Source organism: Chenopodium album, chromosome 11, assembly GCF_948465745.1.
Source record: "Chenopodium album chromosome 11, dcCheAlbu1.1, whole genome shotgun sequence".
Taxonomy (NCBI): Eukaryota; Viridiplantae; Streptophyta; class Magnoliopsida; order Caryophyllales; family Amaranthaceae; genus Chenopodium; species Chenopodium album.
The window spans coordinates 1608298-1628584 of record NC_137844.1 but is presented as its reverse complement, the minus strand read 5'-3'; the positions used below and the strand labels follow the sequence as shown (position 1 = coordinate 1628584).

At 36.0% G+C, this 20287-nt stretch overlaps 4 protein-coding genes, 1 non-coding gene and 1 pseudogene across 6 annotated transcripts; 4 read left to right on the top strand and 2 right to left on the bottom strand.

Annotated features, from left to right (window-relative positions):
* Positions 1-846: 846 nt before the first annotated feature.
* LOC145568164 (protein root UVB sensitive 2, chloroplastic-like) lies at positions 847-5449 on the top strand. Of its 2 annotated transcripts, none has more exons than XM_081627605.1 (10): positions 847-971; positions 1075-1209; positions 1584-1672; positions 1766-1850; positions 2980-3039; positions 3131-3224; positions 3376-3473; positions 3802-3981; positions 4599-4721; positions 4815-5449. In XM_081627605.1, the coding sequence occupies exons 1-10, from the start codon at positions 960-962 to the stop codon at positions 5244-5246; spliced, it is 1308 nt and encodes a 435-aa protein (XP_081483731.1). In that variant the 5' UTR covers positions 847-959; the 3' UTR covers positions 5247-5449. The 2 variants fall into 2 exon arrangements, with proteins under 2 accessions (XP_081483731.1, XP_081483732.1); XM_081627606.1 differs by having other exon boundaries at positions 918-978.
* Positions 5450-5711: 262 nt separating this feature from the next.
* On the top strand, positions 5712-6985 carry LOC145568163 (uncharacterized). The gene is made up of 2 exons (XM_081627604.1): positions 5712-5972; positions 6402-6985. The coding sequence occupies exons 1-2, from the start codon at positions 5830-5832 to the stop codon at positions 6724-6726; spliced, it is 468 nt and encodes a 155-aa protein (XP_081483730.1). The 5' UTR covers positions 5712-5829; the 3' UTR covers positions 6727-6985.
* Positions 6986-7802: 817 nt separating this feature from the next.
* LOC145568162 (11S globulin seed storage protein 2-like) lies at positions 7803-10021 on the bottom strand (annotated as a pseudogene).
* A 3658-nt stretch (positions 10022-13679) lies between these two features.
* On the top strand, positions 13680-13753 carry TRNAT-AGU (transfer RNA threonine (anticodon AGU)). The gene has a single exon. It is a non-coding gene; the product is annotated as a tRNA-Thr (tRNA).
* A 423-nt stretch (positions 13754-14176) lies between these two features.
* Positions 14177-18552, bottom strand: LOC145567120 (pre-mRNA-splicing factor SLU7-A-like). Its single transcript, XM_081626359.1, has 9 exons — positions 18356-18552; positions 17895-18058; positions 17673-17785; positions 16651-17073; positions 16064-16199; positions 15653-15952; positions 15333-15549; positions 14997-15100; positions 14177-14494 (listed from the first exon to the last, which is right to left on the bottom strand). Exons 1-9 carry the CDS (start codon positions 18369-18371, stop codon positions 14351-14353), a joined length of 1617 nt encoding a protein of 538 aa, XP_081482485.1. The 5' UTR covers positions 18372-18552; the 3' UTR covers positions 14177-14350.
* Positions 18553-19083: 531 nt separating this feature from the next.
* LOC145568045 (uncharacterized) lies at positions 19084-19962 on the top strand. Its single transcript, XM_081627487.1, has 3 exons — positions 19084-19350; positions 19491-19655; positions 19762-19962. Exons 1-3 carry the CDS (start codon positions 19084-19086, stop codon positions 19960-19962), a joined length of 633 nt encoding a protein of 210 aa, XP_081483613.1.
* The last annotated feature ends 325 nt before the right edge of the window (positions 19963-20287 follow it).

Sequence of the window (20287 nt, the reverse complement as noted above, 5' to 3'; positions counted from 1 at the left end):
CTGTGTAGAGAGCAGTGAGGCCAAACAAACTAAACTTGATTCCCTGTTTTGTTGCTCAATTACAATGGATCATAGTTTCCTAAATGTGCCTAATATCAGCTGAACTTGGATTTATAGACGAATTTAACAAACTCCCTTGAAAGTTATTGACTTAAGGCTAAGGGTGTTTAAAGAACAAAGAGAAGGTCCGACTGTCCGAGAGTATTGTTTGTTGTATTATATGGGAGTCTAATTATGCTATTAATTAAGTGGAAAAAATTGAGAGGAAAAAACTTAAAACCTGTGAAGTTCTTATAAAGTCCAACTTTAACACTAACCTTTTGAAATTCTAAAATACATTAGCCTTTTAAGTATGGGTTGGTAGATGACTTGTGGTAAATAATTGATTAAAGATTTTATTGTATTTGGCTAATAGTGATTATTTTTTTTATCAAGTTTAACTAACAAAGCTTGCTAATTAATAAGCACATAATATATGTTGATTTCGATTTCCCTCTTCATTTCATAATAATTTTTCCATTTGAAATCATTACACTATTTGAAAAAATCTTTTAAAATACTATTAATATATAAAATACATATTGGGTCTAAATTAATTTGTCTCAATCAAAGATATTTATACTCAGAGTATCAAATTTAACACGGAACTTTTATAAATGTATCTCCTAGCATAATTTACTTTATCCTAATGAATATTTTAGATGTTATGAATATATATAGGGGTGTTGGAAAATTTTGTTAACCTAAAAAGGGCAAATTAATTTTCACAAAAAAAGGGCAAATTAGTGACAAAACACAACGATTTGTGTTTTGGTTTCTCCCGTTAGTTATTTGACCAAATTATCAAATCGGGCCAAATCCAAATTAAAGAGTTGCCCATAACAATACAAAGTGGTCAAAGTCCACATTTATCTGTTTTCTCTCTCACTTCTTCTCTTGGGAACTTTTAGCTGTTGAAAATGAACTTGCTGGTATGTAGTTATGTGCTCATCAATGGAAGTTTTCAATTCAACCCCTTTTCAATTAAGCTTTGATTATTTAGTTTAATTCTTAACTTTTTGATTTTGGGTTTAGGAAAAATTACCAACAATGCAGAGGAAAGAACCCCAGAAGTTGCAGAAGGTTGAAGAAGTGGGTCCTATTTGGTGGGTTGAAACCTCCGAGAATATCTCCCGCCATTTTCAATTCGATCCAGATGGTCGTTTCTCTGTTAGTCTCTTTCTATTCTTGGTTTTCACATTCAAAATTTGCTCTTTCTAAATTGCTGTAAAAAAATAAAGGTATTTGAGAGTCATATTTCTGCTAATTTTGATTCTATTTTTTTGATATATTCATGAAGAATAGTGGGTGTGTTGGAAATTTGAAGAATTTAGTTTTTTGGGTTTTGGAATTTTGAAGATATGGGTAATTTAGAATTATGGATTGTGTTAATTTGAGCTGAAAATTGGGAAATTTTGATTCAAAGGTGGGCTTGTAAAATGTGTAATTTGATTTCAGTCTCTTGATTTTCTGAATTAGGGTTCTTCATTGCTTTGTTTCTATAATGCTAATGCTAAGTTGCAATTATATTGGGGTTTTTGAAGGTAAAAATGCTTGAGGATTCAAGACCTGTGGTTAAAAGGGTGACTGAATCCTTCCTCAATACATTCTTTCCCTCTGGATATCCATATAGGTGGGATGAAATTGATTTGGTTTTTTTATTTGTTTCACTAAAAAGGCAAGAATTATTGACTTGAAAGTATGGTTGATGTTTTTTATGGTGCAGTGTGAATGAGGGTTATGGTAGATATACGCAATTTCGAGCTCTACAACATTTTACCAGTGCAGCATTGTCTGTTCTCTCGACTCAGGTCATCTCTTTTTAATCCTTGACAAACATCTCACTGTTTTCTCTGTTAAGCCTATCGTCTCCGTAAATGTCAAAATAGGTTTGTTTTCAGTGGAATTCCGATGTGTAGAAGGAAAACCTGTTATTGTATAACTATGATTATGGCTTGAAACTGATAGATAGACCATGATATGTTAACTGAACTAAGTGGGGCATGTTTTTCATCAGGTGTGAGGCTCTCCGATTTCCATTAGTTTGTCAAGGAATTTTCATACCTTATTTTGTGATTTGGAAAAAGTTTATATCCCTCTGATTTTTGGTTAAAAGTAAATATTTCTTTTTCTATAAGCCTGACTGCCCATTGAAGTAAACCCTGCCACTCCCCTTAGCTTTTAGATCCCCTTCTTGAGAGAGACGGAATTTTGGTAGAAATCAAAGCAACTGTCAAATATTAAAGATAAGATAGAAAATGAGGTTTCTTCTTCTGCAGAAATTTAATGTTTGATAGAAAATGAAACAACAGGAGATTAGGAGAGAAAGATGAACTATGTGTGTGTGAGTGAGACACAACGAGAGAGAAAAAAGAATGTTTGAAAAAGTAAGCAAGAGCACATATATCATAGTGGACGAAAAAGTGAACCAAACAATTTATAAATTATATCATAGTGGAAAAATAAATTATAGAATGGCTTAAAATCCATTCCACTTCTCTTAAAATTTATAATCTTGTTTTAATTTTATATGTAAACTGGAATATTCTGAACCAGACTCACCCTTGCATGTTTTTTTTGCCTTGAAGCCTATAATTGTAGTGTTTAACTATTTATTTTTCAAGATGCTGTTCGAGGAATAACTATGTGATATGGGTAATTCTAGGGGAATCCATAACGCTCCAATCTTGATCCCCCCTGCCCCCCCCCCCCCCCTTCCCCCAACACACACACACAATAACAACAAAAAAGATCAATTGTTGTATTTATTTTGGGGGGTGGGTGGGGTTGACTTTTGCCACATCTATGTACAGTTGATTTGAAAAACCTTATTTTTGGTTGGGTGTCAAGGCAATTGTGTTTCAGTGTACTGTAATGTTCTTAATATTAGATGAGCACCCTGATGCATGTTTCTATGATCAAATTCTTACTCTTCTGCAGTCCCTGCTATTTGCTGCAGGCTTACGGCCAACACCTGCACAAGCAACTGTAGTTAGCTGGGTGAGCTACTATCTTTTAGAATCCCTGTTTTTATTGTAGAAGCAATTTAAGTTCTATTTCTTATAACTTTTATAATGTAAATTGCCTATAGGTACTGAAAGATGGTATGGAGCACGTTGGGAAGCTTATTTGCAGCAATCTTGGTGCTAGGATGGATTCAGAACCAAAGCGGTGGAGAATTTTTGGTTAGCTCACATCCTCACAACAAGTCGCTACATCTTTTAATGAATTGATATAGTTTTGCACCTTAGTTTAAAGCATATCTGGTAATTTAATTTTTAAGCTTATTCTATGCTTTCTGTTTGATGCATATTTTTTTGGCTCCACATCTTTCAGCTGATGTTCTGTATGACTTTGGCACTGGCTTGGAAGTTTTGTCTCCAATATGCCCACATCTTTTTCTTGAAATGGCCGGCCTTGGAAATTTTGCAAAGGTATTTTATTTATTTATTCTATTTCCACGTATGAATGAACTTCAAGTATCCGGAATAGTAAAGCTAATTTGGTAAGTGAAACAGAATTTGTTTAACAAGCTGTTAGCATCTCTGGGTATTATTTCTTTTTTCAGTTGTAACTTGTAAGAGTGCTTATATCTTCTATGTAAAAGCATCCAAGCCATTCGAGTTGTTGAGGTTTTCTTTTTCTTATTTGTTTGCTGCTGGGGGATATTTTATATAATGTCAAAAGTTTGTTTTGAGCCATTTGAATCTTCTTCTCACATTACATACTAACGGTGGAATTTTATCTCATTTTGCATGATAGGGAATGGCTACTGTTGCTGCTAGAGCCACGAGATTGCCACTATATTCTTCATTTGCAAAAGAAGGAAACCTCAGTGATCTTGTTGCTAAAGGGGAGGCCTTATCGACGCTCTTCAATGTAATTGGAATGGGGGCAGGAATCACACTAGCATCCACTGTGTGCTCATCCATTCAAGGAAAGGTAAAATTCACCATATTTATTGCTTGTTAGATTCTAAAAAACTTTTGTAACTCCATCAAAATATGATACATTTATGACCTGATATGTGAAAATCATTTTGTGAGGGTATGAGGGAAAATGTGGGGAGTGAGAAAAAAAAAGGTGTCATTCCCAATTCCAAATTTGCTATCCAAGTATCAGTAAATGGGAAAAAATATCTAAAATATGTGAGAAGTATATCTCTTGGTCACATTTGACTTCAACCCAGCCCTTCCCACAGATTAATGACGTGGAATTGTGGGAGTGAGTCCCTTGTGCCAAAAATGGTTTTTGTAGAAATTATATGCTCATATTATAAACTGTATAGTCTAACCAAAATTTAGTTGGAACTCTGTGATTGAGTTAGTTCTTCATCATGAAATGATAATCTGAATCTCTAGGTAAATGATTGATTTCTAATGTGTGAACCTATAGCATATGATTGTTCATTTACAAGTGTGGTTTGATTACTTAAAGTCAAAGATAAGCTTACTTTTGTACAAGTGAGAAGTCTGTAATTATTAATTATTATAGAAGCCTTCTTTCGTTACATTCATCTGTGATGTTCAGTGGTCTAATCATATAAGATTGTTGTTCAGGTTATTGCTGCACCCCTTCTTTCAGTTTTGCATGTATATAGTGTTGTAGAAGAAATGAAAGCTGTTCCTGTCAACACATTAAATCCTCAAAGAACCGCTTTGCTAGTGGCTGATTTCCTAAAGGTTGGTTTTATGCTCATGATTTATCATCATTCATAAACTTCCAAGTGACATTTAAGTGGCACGTTATTTGAATCATTTCATTTTTGTTTTCAGATGGGTAAGATATCAACTCCTGCTAACCTCAGATACAAGGAAGACCTACTATTTCCAGGGCGTCTCATAGAAGATGCCGGAAATGTTTTAGTTGGAAGAGCTCTGCACAAGGCTACCAAACCATCAGCATTCCTAAAATGGAAAGAAATATTTCCGGAAGAAAAGTTTGTTTTAAGCCAAGGAAACAAATGGACCGACATGGTGCTAGAGCAAAATGCGACTGGAGAAGATGCTATAAGAGGGTGGTTAGTTGCTGCATATGCTTCAAATATCGAGCAATCTTATTACGATGGTCTTAGCCCCAGTGTATTGCTTGAGGCTTACGAGAAAATGGAGAGCGTTTTCCCCCAATTTCTATCTGAACTGCAGAGTCAAGGATGGCATACAGATCGTTTTCTTGATGGAACTGGGAGCCGTTTTATATCTCAGTGATCCCCAATATTTAGCTAATAACCCTTTTCTGCCTTTATTTTATTTTTTCATAAGGGATAAAATTTGGCTTATTATGTCCGAAGTACTCTTTATCCCTTTCTGATCTTTACTTTTTGCTAGATTTATTGTTAGGGTGTTATTCATACTATTACTCGTATTAGTCGTAAATGAAATTTTGTCAAAATTAAAAATTGCAGCATTCATCCTTTTGTTAGTTTGTTACGTTTACTATTCATACAATTTTTTTCCAATTCATGTACCATATAACCGGTTGTATATAGGAATATCATTAACTACAACCGATTGTAAAATTGGTTTATTTGTAGTTTAGGTTTCATTCTGATTTTATTACCTATGAAAAATTTAAAAATCACGGGACGCTTACCGTTGAGTTACTCCGCATTTAAAAATGTGAGGAGACATTGAGACAAACAAAACAGTCACTCACTTGTACTGTACAAAAAAAAGAAACCTCCTTTTCAAAATTCTCTTCAAATACAATACTTGAGGATAATATCTCACTATTTTCTGCAAATTACTGATGAAAAGCTTAGACCTTTAAAAAGAAAAGACTAATAATAAAATGGTGAACTCTTCTCATTCACTGAGTCAACTCGCTCTGTTCTTGATGCTACTGCTGCTGTGCTGCTGCTTATCATCTTCTTCAGTGGCTGCTGCTAGGCCTGGCTTCCTCTTCACTAGACACAGAGGAAGATGCACTCCTCAGTAAGTCTTCTTCTCTCTTTCTCTCTCTTTCTACATTTCAATACTGAGTCAAGTCGGATGAATCGTCCGAGTTTGTATGTTGGTTTGAACAATGCTTTTTGATTAAATCTCCCTAGATTAATTTTATACTGATTTTAATAAATACCCTGAATCAGAATCGTCAATTCGAGTGTTCGGTCGGGTTTGGTAAAGTCAAGTTGGGTCCGGTCTATTTTAAACTTGAGTTGAAATCCAATCGGTTATTTTTCGGGTTAGGTCAATCGGGTCAGGTTTTGATATGTCTTAATATTTTAGTCTTTGTACGAGAGGAAAAAATTGATCAAAGCGTAAAGATTAAAATGAGACAAAGGGAGTAACTCGAGTCGACTCGGTTAACTAAGACAAATCATCCTGAGTCAACTCGGTAACTCGTTTATGTGGGGGGTGTAGGTACTGGAGCACAAGGAGGGAAGAATGGCCAAAGATGGTCCCACAAAGATCAACGGTGTCAAAGGTGTTTGGATCAAGGGCAATCGAACGGTTCAGATCTGATATGACAATGTTGGAAGCGGCAACACGAAACGACGACGTTGAGAATGCCTATGCAAGACTATTGAAGCAGTCAAGTGCAGCCTTGTTGAACTCCTATGCTAGATTGGGCTACCCTTACAAGGCTTGGGAGGTTAAAACTCTTCTTTTACAGGGCCTTTTCTCTGAGAATGATGCAGCCCAACAGGCCCAAATACTTAAGAAGGCTAATGAAGCTTGTAATTAGGCTAATTAAGGCTAATTTTACTACTTCAGGTAGACTAGTAGTAGTCGATAGTACTCCTTTCGTCTCAAAGTGAAAACTGTATGTCTTGTACGCTTTGCCTCGAGTACAAGGGTTGGTGAACTTGTTGAATGACACTTTCTAGTTTGTAAACTATAGCTAGTACAAAATGAATGAAGTGAATTTCATGTTATAAGGTCAGGCTAGGCAATGAGGTAATGTGGGAGCCTAAAAGTATGATGCAAATACTAAAATGATAAGATCCTTTTGTGTATGTGTAACTGGTTATTACAGGTTCATTGTGTTGGTTTTATGTTTCACTAACACGTCTTTTGTGTAACCCAATGGCCTAAGTTCACCAATTTTATTATTCACATGCTAAGGAGCACTTTCCAAAACTTGACTTTTTTAGTCACTAAGGATGAAGGTTGACTATTATTTTAAACTTCCTCTGTTTTTTTTTTATTATTGCACCATACGGGCTGGGTACAAATATTTTGATAGTGGAAAAAAGTAAGAGAGAGAAAGGTAAAAATGCAAAACTGCCCATGTGACATATTGATAAACTAAAAAGTAAGTGTGAAAAAGGAAGGGTATGTTGGGTATTTATAGTGTGAACACAAATAATTTTTTTCTTAAAGAGGAAATGGTGTAATATTTGTGAAACTTCTTAAAAAGACAAGTGGTGCAATAATAAAATAACGGAGAAAGTACTAAGAATAGTATACAATTTATGGTCAATTTTATAAATTTGGGTCTAGAGGAAGAATTATTATACTGAAAAGAGATTTTTTGATAAATAATGTAAAGAGGAAACCAAAAACCAAAGTTTATTAACTTTGCATTAAAAAAGTGAGAAACCTCATTTTTATTACAAACCATTATTATTCTAAAGCATGTCATTGCCATTGTACAAGAAGCCTCTTTTCACACAACAAAAAGAAGCTCTCTTTGTCTCTCTACTCTTCCATTACCCTTTCCTCTAAGTACATTGAACCAAAGGTAGTAGTACTGCACTAAGAACTAACATGAAAATGCTACCATACATCATCGAGCTCGAAAGTAGCATATATCCATTATTTCTTGGCTTAAAACCTCCTGCTCTTTCCTCCTCTTGAAGGGAGAAAGAAAGTCTGATGTTCGCGGTTGTACTTAAGTTGATGTGCTTCCGAGGGCGAGATTTGGTACGCGTTTGTTAGAACTTGGACTGGCATTGCCCTTAAAACTGAGGTATATCCTACCATAGGACTCTTCATTGGGCTGCTTGTTGTCTTAAAGGACACGTACTCGAACCCGTTGCTTCCTGCCTTAACTGATACTGTGAAGTATTGTGGGATCACAAACATCTCCCCTTCGTTTACTCTGTCGTCCATCACGCTCTCCCCGTTGTTTCCGACTACCTGGATGTGTGCCTCGCCTCGTGTCACGTATACGACGCTGTGGCTGTTCACTGCCCAGTGTGGGGAGTAGATTGTGTTCTGCGTCACATATCAAATAATAAGTATATAAGAAGACTATACAATGGCTACAACAAAACCCGAACTCTACCCAAAATTACACGACCTCAAGTGGAGGGAGCCCCAGGTTTAATTTGTTGATTTATTTACAAAAAGTGCATGTTACATTATTGGAATTTTTTTGTTGATTTATTTACAAAATTGCCACTTGATAACTTTTTTGTTTATCGACTAGTCGCGTGTAATTAAGTTTGAATGTATATTAGCAATTAGTTAAGCAATTTTACCGGGAACATGTTTCCTTTCTCTACACTCATGTCCAAGTGTCGGAGGATGGGGAGTTTGTGCTCGTTGACGATGTTGAGTCTTCCACCGTGGCGGGAGTAAACGTCGGCCTCTCTACGGTTGTCAAGATTGTGGCGCAACCTCATGGTGCAAATAGTCTCTTCCAAACCATTAACATCAAGTCCTACGTACTTCCTTCGCCTCTCATCGTCGTAACCCTGCTCGCTTCCAGGGCTGAGGATTCTCATCTCACCTTTGTCCACCCTTATGATGAGACCTCGGTTCTCGGTTTGCTGCATCTTCCTTATCAAGTCCTCTGGCACGTCAAATGCCTCGGACAATAGCTCGGGGGCGAAGGGCCTAAAGATGTTGTTGATCCTGCCTCTTTGCTCGGATGACTTTTCTAGTCCGCCAGCCAAGTAGAATGACTATATACACAACAACATTTTTTATTAATAATAATAAATAAAAACTAATATACTTTAATTAAAAATAATACGTTTTTGTCCCGCCCTCCACCCTTAAAAAAAATAGGTGGAACCAGACTAATAATTATAGTAATTGTGAGAGTAAAGTGACGAAAGCAGTATTTTTAATAAAAGGTAATAGTTATAGAAGTGTACCCTGAAGGTTTGGTCAAGTTGGTTGGATGGGTTGTTGAGATCATTGACAATGACGGTAACGACCTCTTCGTTTCCGTCATTGTAACACCAGTGAACGGCACCGGGAGGGATCGCAATGATGTCACCACGTGTGAAGCGATGAACCTTCTGGTGGAGGTCTTTCTGCTGGCCAAATTCTCTTTGTTCATCGCCTCGGATCCCTTCTTCTTGTCTTCCTGATGAGTCGTATGTCTGGGCATCCAGGGAAGGTCACTCCCAAGATTCCTTCACCTGCATTCATGATAAACACACGTGCATGTGTTATAAATACTCTCTTTGTCTCAAATTAATGAATAATGGATTATTAATAAGCTCTAATTACATTTTATCGCTATGATATAAGATACATATAACATACTTGTATTAATAATCCATACCATATAGTATAATTAAATTTGTTATAACGAGTGTGTTATTTTTACATATATAATAATGTGTGCTTTCAAAGTATATACTACATATATATGTTATATTTATTAAAATATAAATTGTATTAGGTTCAAACGTTGCGCTTTTTTGTTACAAAAAATGGAGCAATTAATTTGAGATGGACGTATGAAACAGTATATAGAAGGTTAAGGTGAACAATTAAATACCTCGTTCGATGTAGACGAGGCGGGGGAAAGGGTGGAAGTTAGGGAGGGAGAGGGAATTTTGTTCGACAGTGACCCTCATAGCATGAATACCACTACATTGGAATTGCTCCTCAGTCTCATCCCACAACTCAATCAACCCTCCTTCACACTCAATCCTTTGGTTAGGCTCACTCGACGTCAACCGGTTAATCCGGCATTGCTGAGCTTGGTAGCTCAGCTTCTTGTGCGAGCCTTGCCCCAAGGCGGAAGACACCATGAGGCAAAGCGAAAGTGCTACAAGTATCTTAGTACCACCCATAGTTAAAAACACTACTTAGAAATAATTTGAAGAGTAGAGAGGAAATTATATGTCATGTTATAAAAGAGTGAGTGTAAAAGTTGCTTTTATAACCATGAAAAACGGTTCATTTTTGCCACATAGTATTTAGGTGTGCAGAAATTATGTAGTTGTGTTAGTAAGGTGGTGCATCAACGTGGGTGTTGCATGAAAATATGGAGCCAAAGAGGTGTCAAAATGCATGGTTATGTTTGTTATCGTACATTTGGCTTGAGGTTTGATTGAAGCTAGCATAAGTTTAACACAACATTCCAAATGAAACATGCAAGGTGCCTTAAGTTTAATGTAGAGTTGTTTTGAAATGTGTTTATTATTATGTTTTTGTCCTAGGTTTGGTAAATGGTAATGAATGAAGTGTCACACGTATTAGGGTAATGGTACTTCGTTGTTTTATTATTGTAACATGGATTTTGTTATTTGACATAATAGTTCGACCGTATATAATGATTTATGAAGTAGCTTATGTTACTATGTTATTAATTAAATTAGGATGATTTAGAGTTTACAAAATTTGCTATCTTACTAGCTATCACCGATGAAGCTGGTGGGTTGGTAGGGTTGCAGGCAAATTAGATGGTCACTCGATTTACGTGGCCTGGTCAAATACGATTGGAATTGAACTATTTTCTTGGTTTCATATTATAAATTTAGGTGATTATAGAACCGTATTCTATTATTCACTCAGGCCACCATGCGCCTTTTTGTTTTTGACTGATGGAAATATACATTTCCTAATAATTGTTTATGATCTCCGAAAATTATTTGATTTCTGTTTTTGTGGATTATAACATTTGAATAATTTTTGACTTTTTCAGACCGGAGAAAGAAATAGATTGGGGTGCTTTCTATGGACCCATAACCTTCGAGAGACCATTTGGGCGGTTGGAATTGTCCACTTTGTTTTTAAACGGTCAATTTACTCATCTATAACATATGCCTCCCTTCATTAACTCAAGGTCACCACGAGTCCTTTTTTTCAAATAGTGTGGTGGTATGTGCTTCTAAACAATATTTTTAATTTTGAGATATATCTGCTACAATACCGAGAGTTTTAGACATCGAAACACAAAACCATCTAAATTGGTTCGATTTTGTGTATTATAACCTTCATTTTTTTGACAATTTTGGACCTAGAAAAGAAACAAGTTGAGATGCTTTTATGGACCGCAAAACACCCCATGAGTCCATTAAGGTGGTTAGAACTTAGAACCCTCCACTTTGTCTTTAAACTCTCAATTCACCCGTTTATGTACACACCTTCTTTCATTGATTATTCAATTCCATCACTAGCCTTTATGTGATCAATTAATGGTAATATTATTCTTAAAAATATTATATGACATCGAGATGCATCCATTACTATACCGAGAATTTTCAACACCGACCCCCTAAACCTCTTAAATTTGTCCAAAAACATGGATTATAACCTTCAATTTTTGACATTTTAGAGTTTTTTAAGATTTAAAAAATAAACAGATAGATCGCGCGAGGTGTTTTCCATGGACTCCAAAACACCTTGAGAGTGCATTTGAGTGGTTGGAATTGTTCTTTTTTTCTTAAAACTAGTTAGTTTACCCGTTTATAACTTACACCCTTTTCATTAAATCATGGCTAGTTGGCCACAAGGGACTTTATATGACCAATTAGTATTTGACATCCAAGCAGTATTGTAAAATCTTGGGATGAATCCCTTACACAATCATGCCGCCTAGGGTCAGTATTCAACATTGGGTCCCAATTCCTTTTATATATATTGATCTGATTTCTTGTATTGCCTTCGATTTTGAACAATTTCTTACTTCTTCAGATCCATAAGGGAAATAGATCACGTTGCTGCACATAGACACGTGACACCTTAGGAGGCCATTTGGATACTTAGAACCATCCACTTTGTCTTTAAACTATCTATCAATTTAATCATTTGTTTATATGACTCCTCTCATTGACTCAAGGCTACCATGAGCCTTTATATGACCAGATAATGGCCGTATGTGATTCCAAATAAGAATATTTGACCCCGATATGCATCCTTACATCCCCAAAAAAATTCAACATGGGGTCTCAAAACCTATCATAGAAATTTGTTTGATTTCGTGCATTATTAAATAGCCTTCAAATTTATCTTCCTGCAAACATTTTTAAATCCAATAACATTATGCATTAAGGTTAACCCTAAGGTACTAAAAGGATTTAAGGAGGCCTACTATGTGGTCAGAACCATCTCATTCATGCCTTGACCCTATAAAATCATGTCTTATGTTGCCTTTAGGTGCGTTGTGATGCCATGGATTGGCTTTGCTTGCCTTGCCTTCCTAACTAGCTCCTAAGCCTTGCGTTGCGCGTTGCATAATCAATCTAGTTTCCGGTGATTGAGGTGCTTTCCAAGAGATCCTGGAAGACTTATTATTGGCTCTGGAACCATCTCATTCATTCCTTGACCCATGAATTTGCAACCCTCGCCATCATGTGTTTGCTACCTTAACCAATATTATTGGCTCAATTATTGCATATGATGTCACAAGCTCGTATTACATTCGTCTTAAACTATATCAATATTGTAAGTAGTTAGTTGCCCACTATGGCACTTTTGAGTCTCACATTGTTTTTTCAACCATAAAAAATATGATAAAATTGGTAAGTGATCTTATGCAACTTGCTGCTTCATTTTCAAGCTATTGAAGAACATTTTGATACACAATTTGTGTCCACTTGGAACATTCTAGTAATGTATAACTATTAAAAAAAACTCCCTTTTGAAAAATATATTCCTAGTTACGTGGACATCAACCTCACATTTAGCGTTAGAATTAGGCAATAGTCTCCCATTAGCCTACTTACTTATCCATTTATACTCCTAGGAATGTCTCACTCTTTATCTCTATATCTACAAACTAGCCAAACCCCAAGCAGATATAACATCTATATCTCTCCTTGTCGATAGCAAGATTACATATATCTGAACCTCTTCAAATCTCGACCTTAAATATTACAGAGTACATTCCATACTAAATTGTCATTGTTACATAATTGATCTATCTCGATCATGTCTTGTTCAAGACTTATAAAAGGGCGGATTCAGCTCCAAGCAATGAGCAAGGTGGTGTGGAAAAAGCTTACAAAGAGCACCAAACTATTACACAAGTTAATCACAAATGGATCAAAGAAGCTTATAGTGATAAATAAGCCTAGGAAGACTAATATCAAAAGTCCTCTATATTTATCTCCTAGGCGTTCCGCCCTCAAAAGAAGGAAGTTGTACAAAAAATACAAGTTTTCTCCCGTAGAGTCTCCTATATACATAGATAATCTCTTCAAAACTTCTTATCCTTCCTCTTCATCATCGAAATTAACCATGCAAGTTCGTGACAAGATTGACAACGTTCATGAGAACAATTATGTTGGTGGTACATCTCATGGATCGACGACATCAGTGTTGGGGATCGATGCGAGAGCTGAAGAATTCATTGCTAGTTTTCGAGCTGAGTTAAATAAGAGTTTTAGGAACATGTAACTTAGCTTCATGGTGGTGTAAGTCATTCAATTGGTACTACTACTAATTTAAGTAGATTATTATTTATTATGATAACTAGAATTGAATGTCCCAAGTAAATCTCAACAAGCTCTCGTAGCTCAGTTGGTTAGAGCACCCGTTTAGTAAGCGGGAGGTCTTGAGTTCGACTCTCAACGAGAGCATTTACAATGTTGTTTTGTCTTTTTGTTTTTTTAATTAGAGCAGATTATGGAGTTACAGGCCTTATGACAGTTACGCCATAAGAAGAAAATGAACAAAATTATTTGTAGAATTCTATGGTATATTAACCGATGAAATCATCGATAAATGAATGACGCTGCTCATCACACAAAAGAAAAGGGAACATAAGCACATAGCAACCAACACAGCAGTGAATGACGCTGCTAATCACACAAAAGAAAAGGGAACATAAGCACATAGCAACCAACACAGCAGTGAATGACGCTGCTAATCACACAAAAGAAAAGGGAACATAAGCACATAGCAACCAACACAGCAGTGAAAGCGAAATTTGTAGGTCAGATAATATAAATCATACTGCATGATGCCATGAGATAGTGTACAAACAACAGAGGGAACAATAATACACATAATTCTGCAAATTTTATTGCAACAACAAAAACCTCCCAAATGACATTGAAAAGCAACGTCAAATACTTTGTTTAGTATATACAAACAGTGTGAGTACTAGAAAGGAAGCTCTTAATTCTACTGATACAAATGTCATCTATATTCTATAGGACTACAAGAGCACAGCCTCACAGGAAATCCTTCATAGGATCATCGTGGTGGATCCTCTTCATTCTGAAAGCTTCCATCTCTTCTGGTGTCACATCATTGTCATATTTAATGTTGTACTTTCGTTTCCGCTCATCTTTCTCTTCTTTCTTCTTGGCATTTTCCTGTGCAAGACATTAAAGGACAAGTGAAAACATATACACATTACATCACAAAATCTAGACTTTTGAGAGTGCTAAGCAAGACTGGGAAAGTCTTTGCCAGTCAACTGTTCTCATCTTATACGACTATAACAAATCCTTGTTGGTACCTTATAAACTTCCTGTTTGAAAAATATTGTACCAACATGAGATTTAAAAGTAGAACCAACATGAATTCGTTATTGCCCTATTAGACAGGAACAATTATTGCTTTAGAATCCCTCCCTAACTATGGGAGTGGATTTTCAGTTCACTCCCTGTATATGTAGGAAGCTTTAGGTCTTTTCAAAAAGAAAAACCAAAGCATGTTGGGTAGATCAGAGGTTGAGACGGGACTCATAAATCCAATGTAATCAAAAGGCACAAAAGTTCTGCCAAGAGACAGCTGCATGTGATTTAAGTGTAATTCTCTATCATTCCCAAATCCAATTGAGAAAATCATAAAATTTCAGAAATTATGAAGTACCTTTTTAATAGCTTCTGCAAGTTTCTTCTCATCCAGAACCAAATCTTCAGGCACCTCTGTACCCCAAGTAGCCAGCCTTTTCTCTTCAGTAGACTCCGGTTTTTCTGTTATCATGGCCAAATACACAAATCAGCATGTAATAGAGAAGAATAAGTCAAATAGTGCAACAATATAGTATCATCAATCATTATGTGAAAAGACATTACTATTTTCATGACCAGATACTTTACAAGGAACAAATCAGCAAACAGATAGAGGGAAAGGGGAGATCCAGAGTCCTAGACACTTCCTGACAAAAAGATTAAAAAAGATGAAATATGGCCACATATAGCAAACCTTCAGAAGTTTCTTTGCGGGCAATGTTAGCTTTCATCAGCTCTCCTGATGCTTCTGCAGCCTCAATCCCTGCAGCACCTGTACAATAGCTGTTTCGAATTGTCTGCTTGCAGCATTTGTAGCCCCATTGGAAATCACTCCACCATGACCCCCAAACAGTTGTGTGATTATTAGCATACACGTCTTCTTCATATTTACTCTTCGGAACTGCCATCTCCTATCAATGGCACAACAAAGATAAGACATGTAATAAGCTAACAGACAACAAACCAAGTATGATTTAAATTAGCTTCACCCATCAGCAATGTAGAATATAATACCTGCCCCTTGATTATACGACCAGCACGATCGTATTCAACTTGTCTATCACTCTGACCAAGTAGAAGTTCCCGTGGAATCTCCTCTTCTGTTGCAGCATTGCCATACTTCTCCATTATGGTATCCTTCACCTGGGTTTTCAACTTCTCTTTATTGACCTTAAAGTTCTTGTAAAGTAACTCAGCTTGGGAAGGAGCTGCTTGCATATGCACATCCTGTCCCTTGTCAAATGCCTCAAAAGCATGTAAATTGAGCTGCTTGAACTCCAAAGCTTGACCACTGAGGCGATTTTGATTATCACCCTACACAAAGATTACAATAATAAAAATTAAACCAGGGCAAAGGATATGATTAGACACGGCTAAACTTGAGAGGATTTTACAAGTTTAAACAAAATTCTTCAAAGCACTTACAGCATAAAACTTCTCATTTGGATCAGCATCAGGAAGAGGATCCTCACGCATGGACCGGGTTTTAGGATCATAGTAGGCCGAATCGACATCAAGATTCAATAAATATTTTGCTGTATCTTCTCGGATACGCAAGTTTCTTAATCATACAAAAAACATCCCAAGTTAGCAACAAGTTCTAAGCAACGACTTCTGACAGCAAAAGTAATTACAGACTACTGAGGTAGGGCTTCTAATTTATCTTCAGGTCAGTGGCTATGCAGACTAGCAAGATTTCATGCTAGTGGATGATTATAAGTGAGACCACCTAATTTTGAACAGTAGAGAAGCCCCTAACAGAGCTATATGAGCACATGCCAAGGGCGAAATGGCAAGCAGGTACTACACACTTACATGTCTTGGTGGTTAAAATTTATAAGCTTGAACATTTAATTAGTCAATTTCATATGATTGCCATTTTTATTAATCTCCATCTGGAAATATTAGCTACATATCCAATTTTGATATGTTTGGGAAAAGTTACATCAATATCTATCCAATATAACTTAACCAGAGTTATTTCAACTGAATAAGGTGATCACAAATCTTACCTTACAGTTCCAGTACTTCCTCCACCAGTGGTACGTACACGTTTTTCAACCTTTGCAAAATCCATTTGTTTACTCTCATCAACCTTGGCCTCATCAACCTTCAAAGCATCTTCATCATCATCTTCATCATCTTCATCTTCATCAGCCTCACCCTCTTCACCAGTTTTATTTTTCTCCTCGAGCTTTTTCAACTGTTGTTCCTTCAGGTATTTTTTTCTTGCTTCCTCCTTTGCCTCATATCTATGAACAACATAGGCATAACTTGCAGGATCAAAACCATTCCATCTGTCACGTTTCCCATCGAAATCCAGCTCAAACTCCTCTATTATTTCATCAGGTGCAATGTGTTTCCCTGTCCACTTTGCACCAACTCTTCGAGGTCTGTCCATGCAAGACTTTGCATCATGGGTCATGGCGCCACAACTGCAGAGAACACGGTAAACTTTAATCGCATGGAAAAACATTAATTTTTTTTTAACAATTAAGAGACCAATAGAGGAAAGTACACCAAGAAAAACTTTTGTAAGAAATACAATAGATACTAAATACTCAGCATGAAAGAATTTATACGGAAAAGTCCCTTCCAAGAAATTGTATGTGTACTCAGCATAATATGAACCAATCCCAGGTTTTGGAAAGCATGTTGGATAGAGCTCTAGATGAGTTAGAAATAAAGAAATTCCGCATAGAATGTGCATAGTTTTCTCGAGAAATTCTAAAAAACACTCTGCCAACTCTGGATTATTTAAGATGGTTACCAAAAATTAAGATTGTATAGAACATTGAAAAATCCATTCAATTCCACACTTCCACTAAATTGTCCTCATTAATTCCAAGTTCCAAACTAACTTCTTATTTTAAAACTTTCACTTGATTTGTCATCAATAACAAGTTTCAAAACACACTAGAATAGTAGAAATCCTCAGGTTCAAGTACATATGATTAGCTACAAATATAAAACAGAAAAGTAAACGTGCGTACACACATGCATCTAAAAAATTAAGTATTCAGGCTCAACTTACTTGGCACAGGAACCCTTGCGAAACTTATTAGCTTGGAAACCCTTTTCACCTCTGTTATACCACGATTTCGTGTAATTCGGATCCGATTTCCACTTCCTTTGATGCTTCAAACTCTGCAAACCCACCAAAATTATAAAATATTAGTCCCTGAATCTTCTATACAACACCATCAAATGCAATCAACAAAAAGAAACCCTAATTAACAAAAATATCGAAACGTACCGGCTTATTCGAATTGAGATACCAAGGAGCAGAAGACATATACTGCGGAATATGAGGATTAATTTCTTTTCCATCTTCATCAACCTCTGCTGGTGCAAGCCCAGCTTTACGAGCTTCCTCTAATTCTAGCTGCTTCCTATGATCTTCCCTAGACTTAAACGCCACTGCAAAAATTTCCCCAAATTCAATTCACAAACAACTCCAGTTTAATCAATTAAAAATTTCCCCAAATTCAATTCACAAACAACTCGAGTTTAATCAATTAATTCAAAGAATCACTCAACTTCATAATATCGTCAATAAATCAAAATTAACAAATCATATAACCTCAACAATCATTATAACCGTTTAAAATAAATTTAATTAGAAAAAAAAACAATTAATTCATCGAATCTAACCTAAAGCATAAGAAATCAAACCCTAGAATAAAATTGAATTCGATAATTTTGTCAAAATCATACCTGAAGCAGTCGCCATTGTCGGCTAATTGGATGAAACAATGAATCGTTAAATTTTCCGGTTAAAGTAGAGGATTGAGGAGAGAGAAAGCGACGTTGAGGTTGAGGTTACGGTTGTGGTTATGGTTTCCGATCAATGACGCGGCGGGTTTCTGTTTTTATTTTTCTTAACCGACTTTGATTTTCCTTATCTAAAAAAATTTCAATTAGCTGTAATGAGCCTAGGCCTATAAAGGCTATAAATACCTTTAATGGGGCGTTCGGTTCGCAAAACTAGTATGTGATTGGAATCAGAAATGAAATAATAGTGGTATGGGTTTGGAAGTTAATTTTTAATACCATATGTTTGGTATGCTTATGAAATGTAATTTTTTTTTTCTTTTATTTAATACCTAAAAGTATGAGAATGACTCAAATCCATCTCTCTTTCAAGGTTTCTAAATCCCATACCCTGGGGGTTTGAGAAGGTTTGAAACTCTTAAAATCATAAAACAAACATAAGATATGGGTTTAAATCATTCTAAACTCGTACCTTAACCTTAATTATGTGAATCAAACGCCCCTTAAATGTATATTATTGAATTTACCATTAAGGTACATATATATTTAAAGGCATCTATTAGTTTATAGGCCTTGGCCCATTACAGCTAATTAAAATTTTTGTGGCACATTAGGGTAGTAATTCGCTATTTATGCCCAATTGTAACCAATGGAAACCAATTTATGCAAGCATGAATGGGCCAAAGCTCTCCAATCTATGTTTAGCTGATGATATCATCTTATTTGCGGAAGCAAGTGTTGAGCAAGTCATCATTATTAAAAGTTGCCTAGATAAATTTTGTGGCGCATCAGGGCAGAAAGTTAGCTACCCTAAATCACGTGTGTATTTCTCAAACATCATGAGGGATAATGCCACGCATAGCATTAGCCAAGCTCTGAATATTGCTGCTACAGACGACCCAGGTACCTACCTAGAGATGCCAACCTTGACGAGCAGAGTAACGAGAAATACTTTCGCATAACTTTGTGATAAAATAGATAGAAGGCTGGCAAGGTGGAAAACTAAGCACTTATCACTTGTTGGTCGAATAACTCTAGCGAAATCAACACTCACTACAATGAGTTGTATGCTATGCAGACTGCAAGACTTCCAAGAATTTACAATGACATTGACAAAAGAACTCGAAGGTTCATATGGGGTGGCAATGAAGAACAGAGAAGAATTCACCTCTTATCTTGGGACTTCCTTCAACTACCAAAAGAGCAAGGAGGCCTTGGCATCCGAAATTCAAGGCAAACGAATGTTGTTTTCTTGACTAAATTAGGGTGTTGTTAAACCCAATGCCCTATAGTCAAGAGTCTTACCTGCAAAATATTGTAAGAGTCGCTGTGACTTGAACATGTTTAAGGGAAAATCAAATATGTTGAATGTTTGGAAAGTAATTTATGAAAATGCGAAATTTATCACTCAAGGTGCACGAGTTGCTTTAAACAATGGGACATCCACCCTTTTTTGGGACCATAATTGGGTTACCTCTACCCCTTTGCGTGAACAAGCTACTGCAAAGATACTCGAAAGTATAAATGGAGCTATGGTTGAGGAGTTGTGAGATCATAATGAAAGGTGGAAGTGGGAAATTTTTGCGGAGTTACTAGAGAGTTTTAGGTTGGTGTTAAGTGCTACTTTTAACTTTTTCATGGTAGATAATGTTTTTTCAATCAAAAAGACCAGTTTGTCACAGATAATTGGTCTTTTAGATATTTATTTCAATAATACTAAAATTATTTTTAATAAATAAGATTATAATTTGCCTCAAAAAAAATATAGAAAGTATATTTTTTTTAATATAAAAAGATGATACTCCGTATTACTAAGTATTTTAGTTAAGCAAATTTACAACCATTAGCTTCAGTTTGTTAGCAAAATAATAAGCT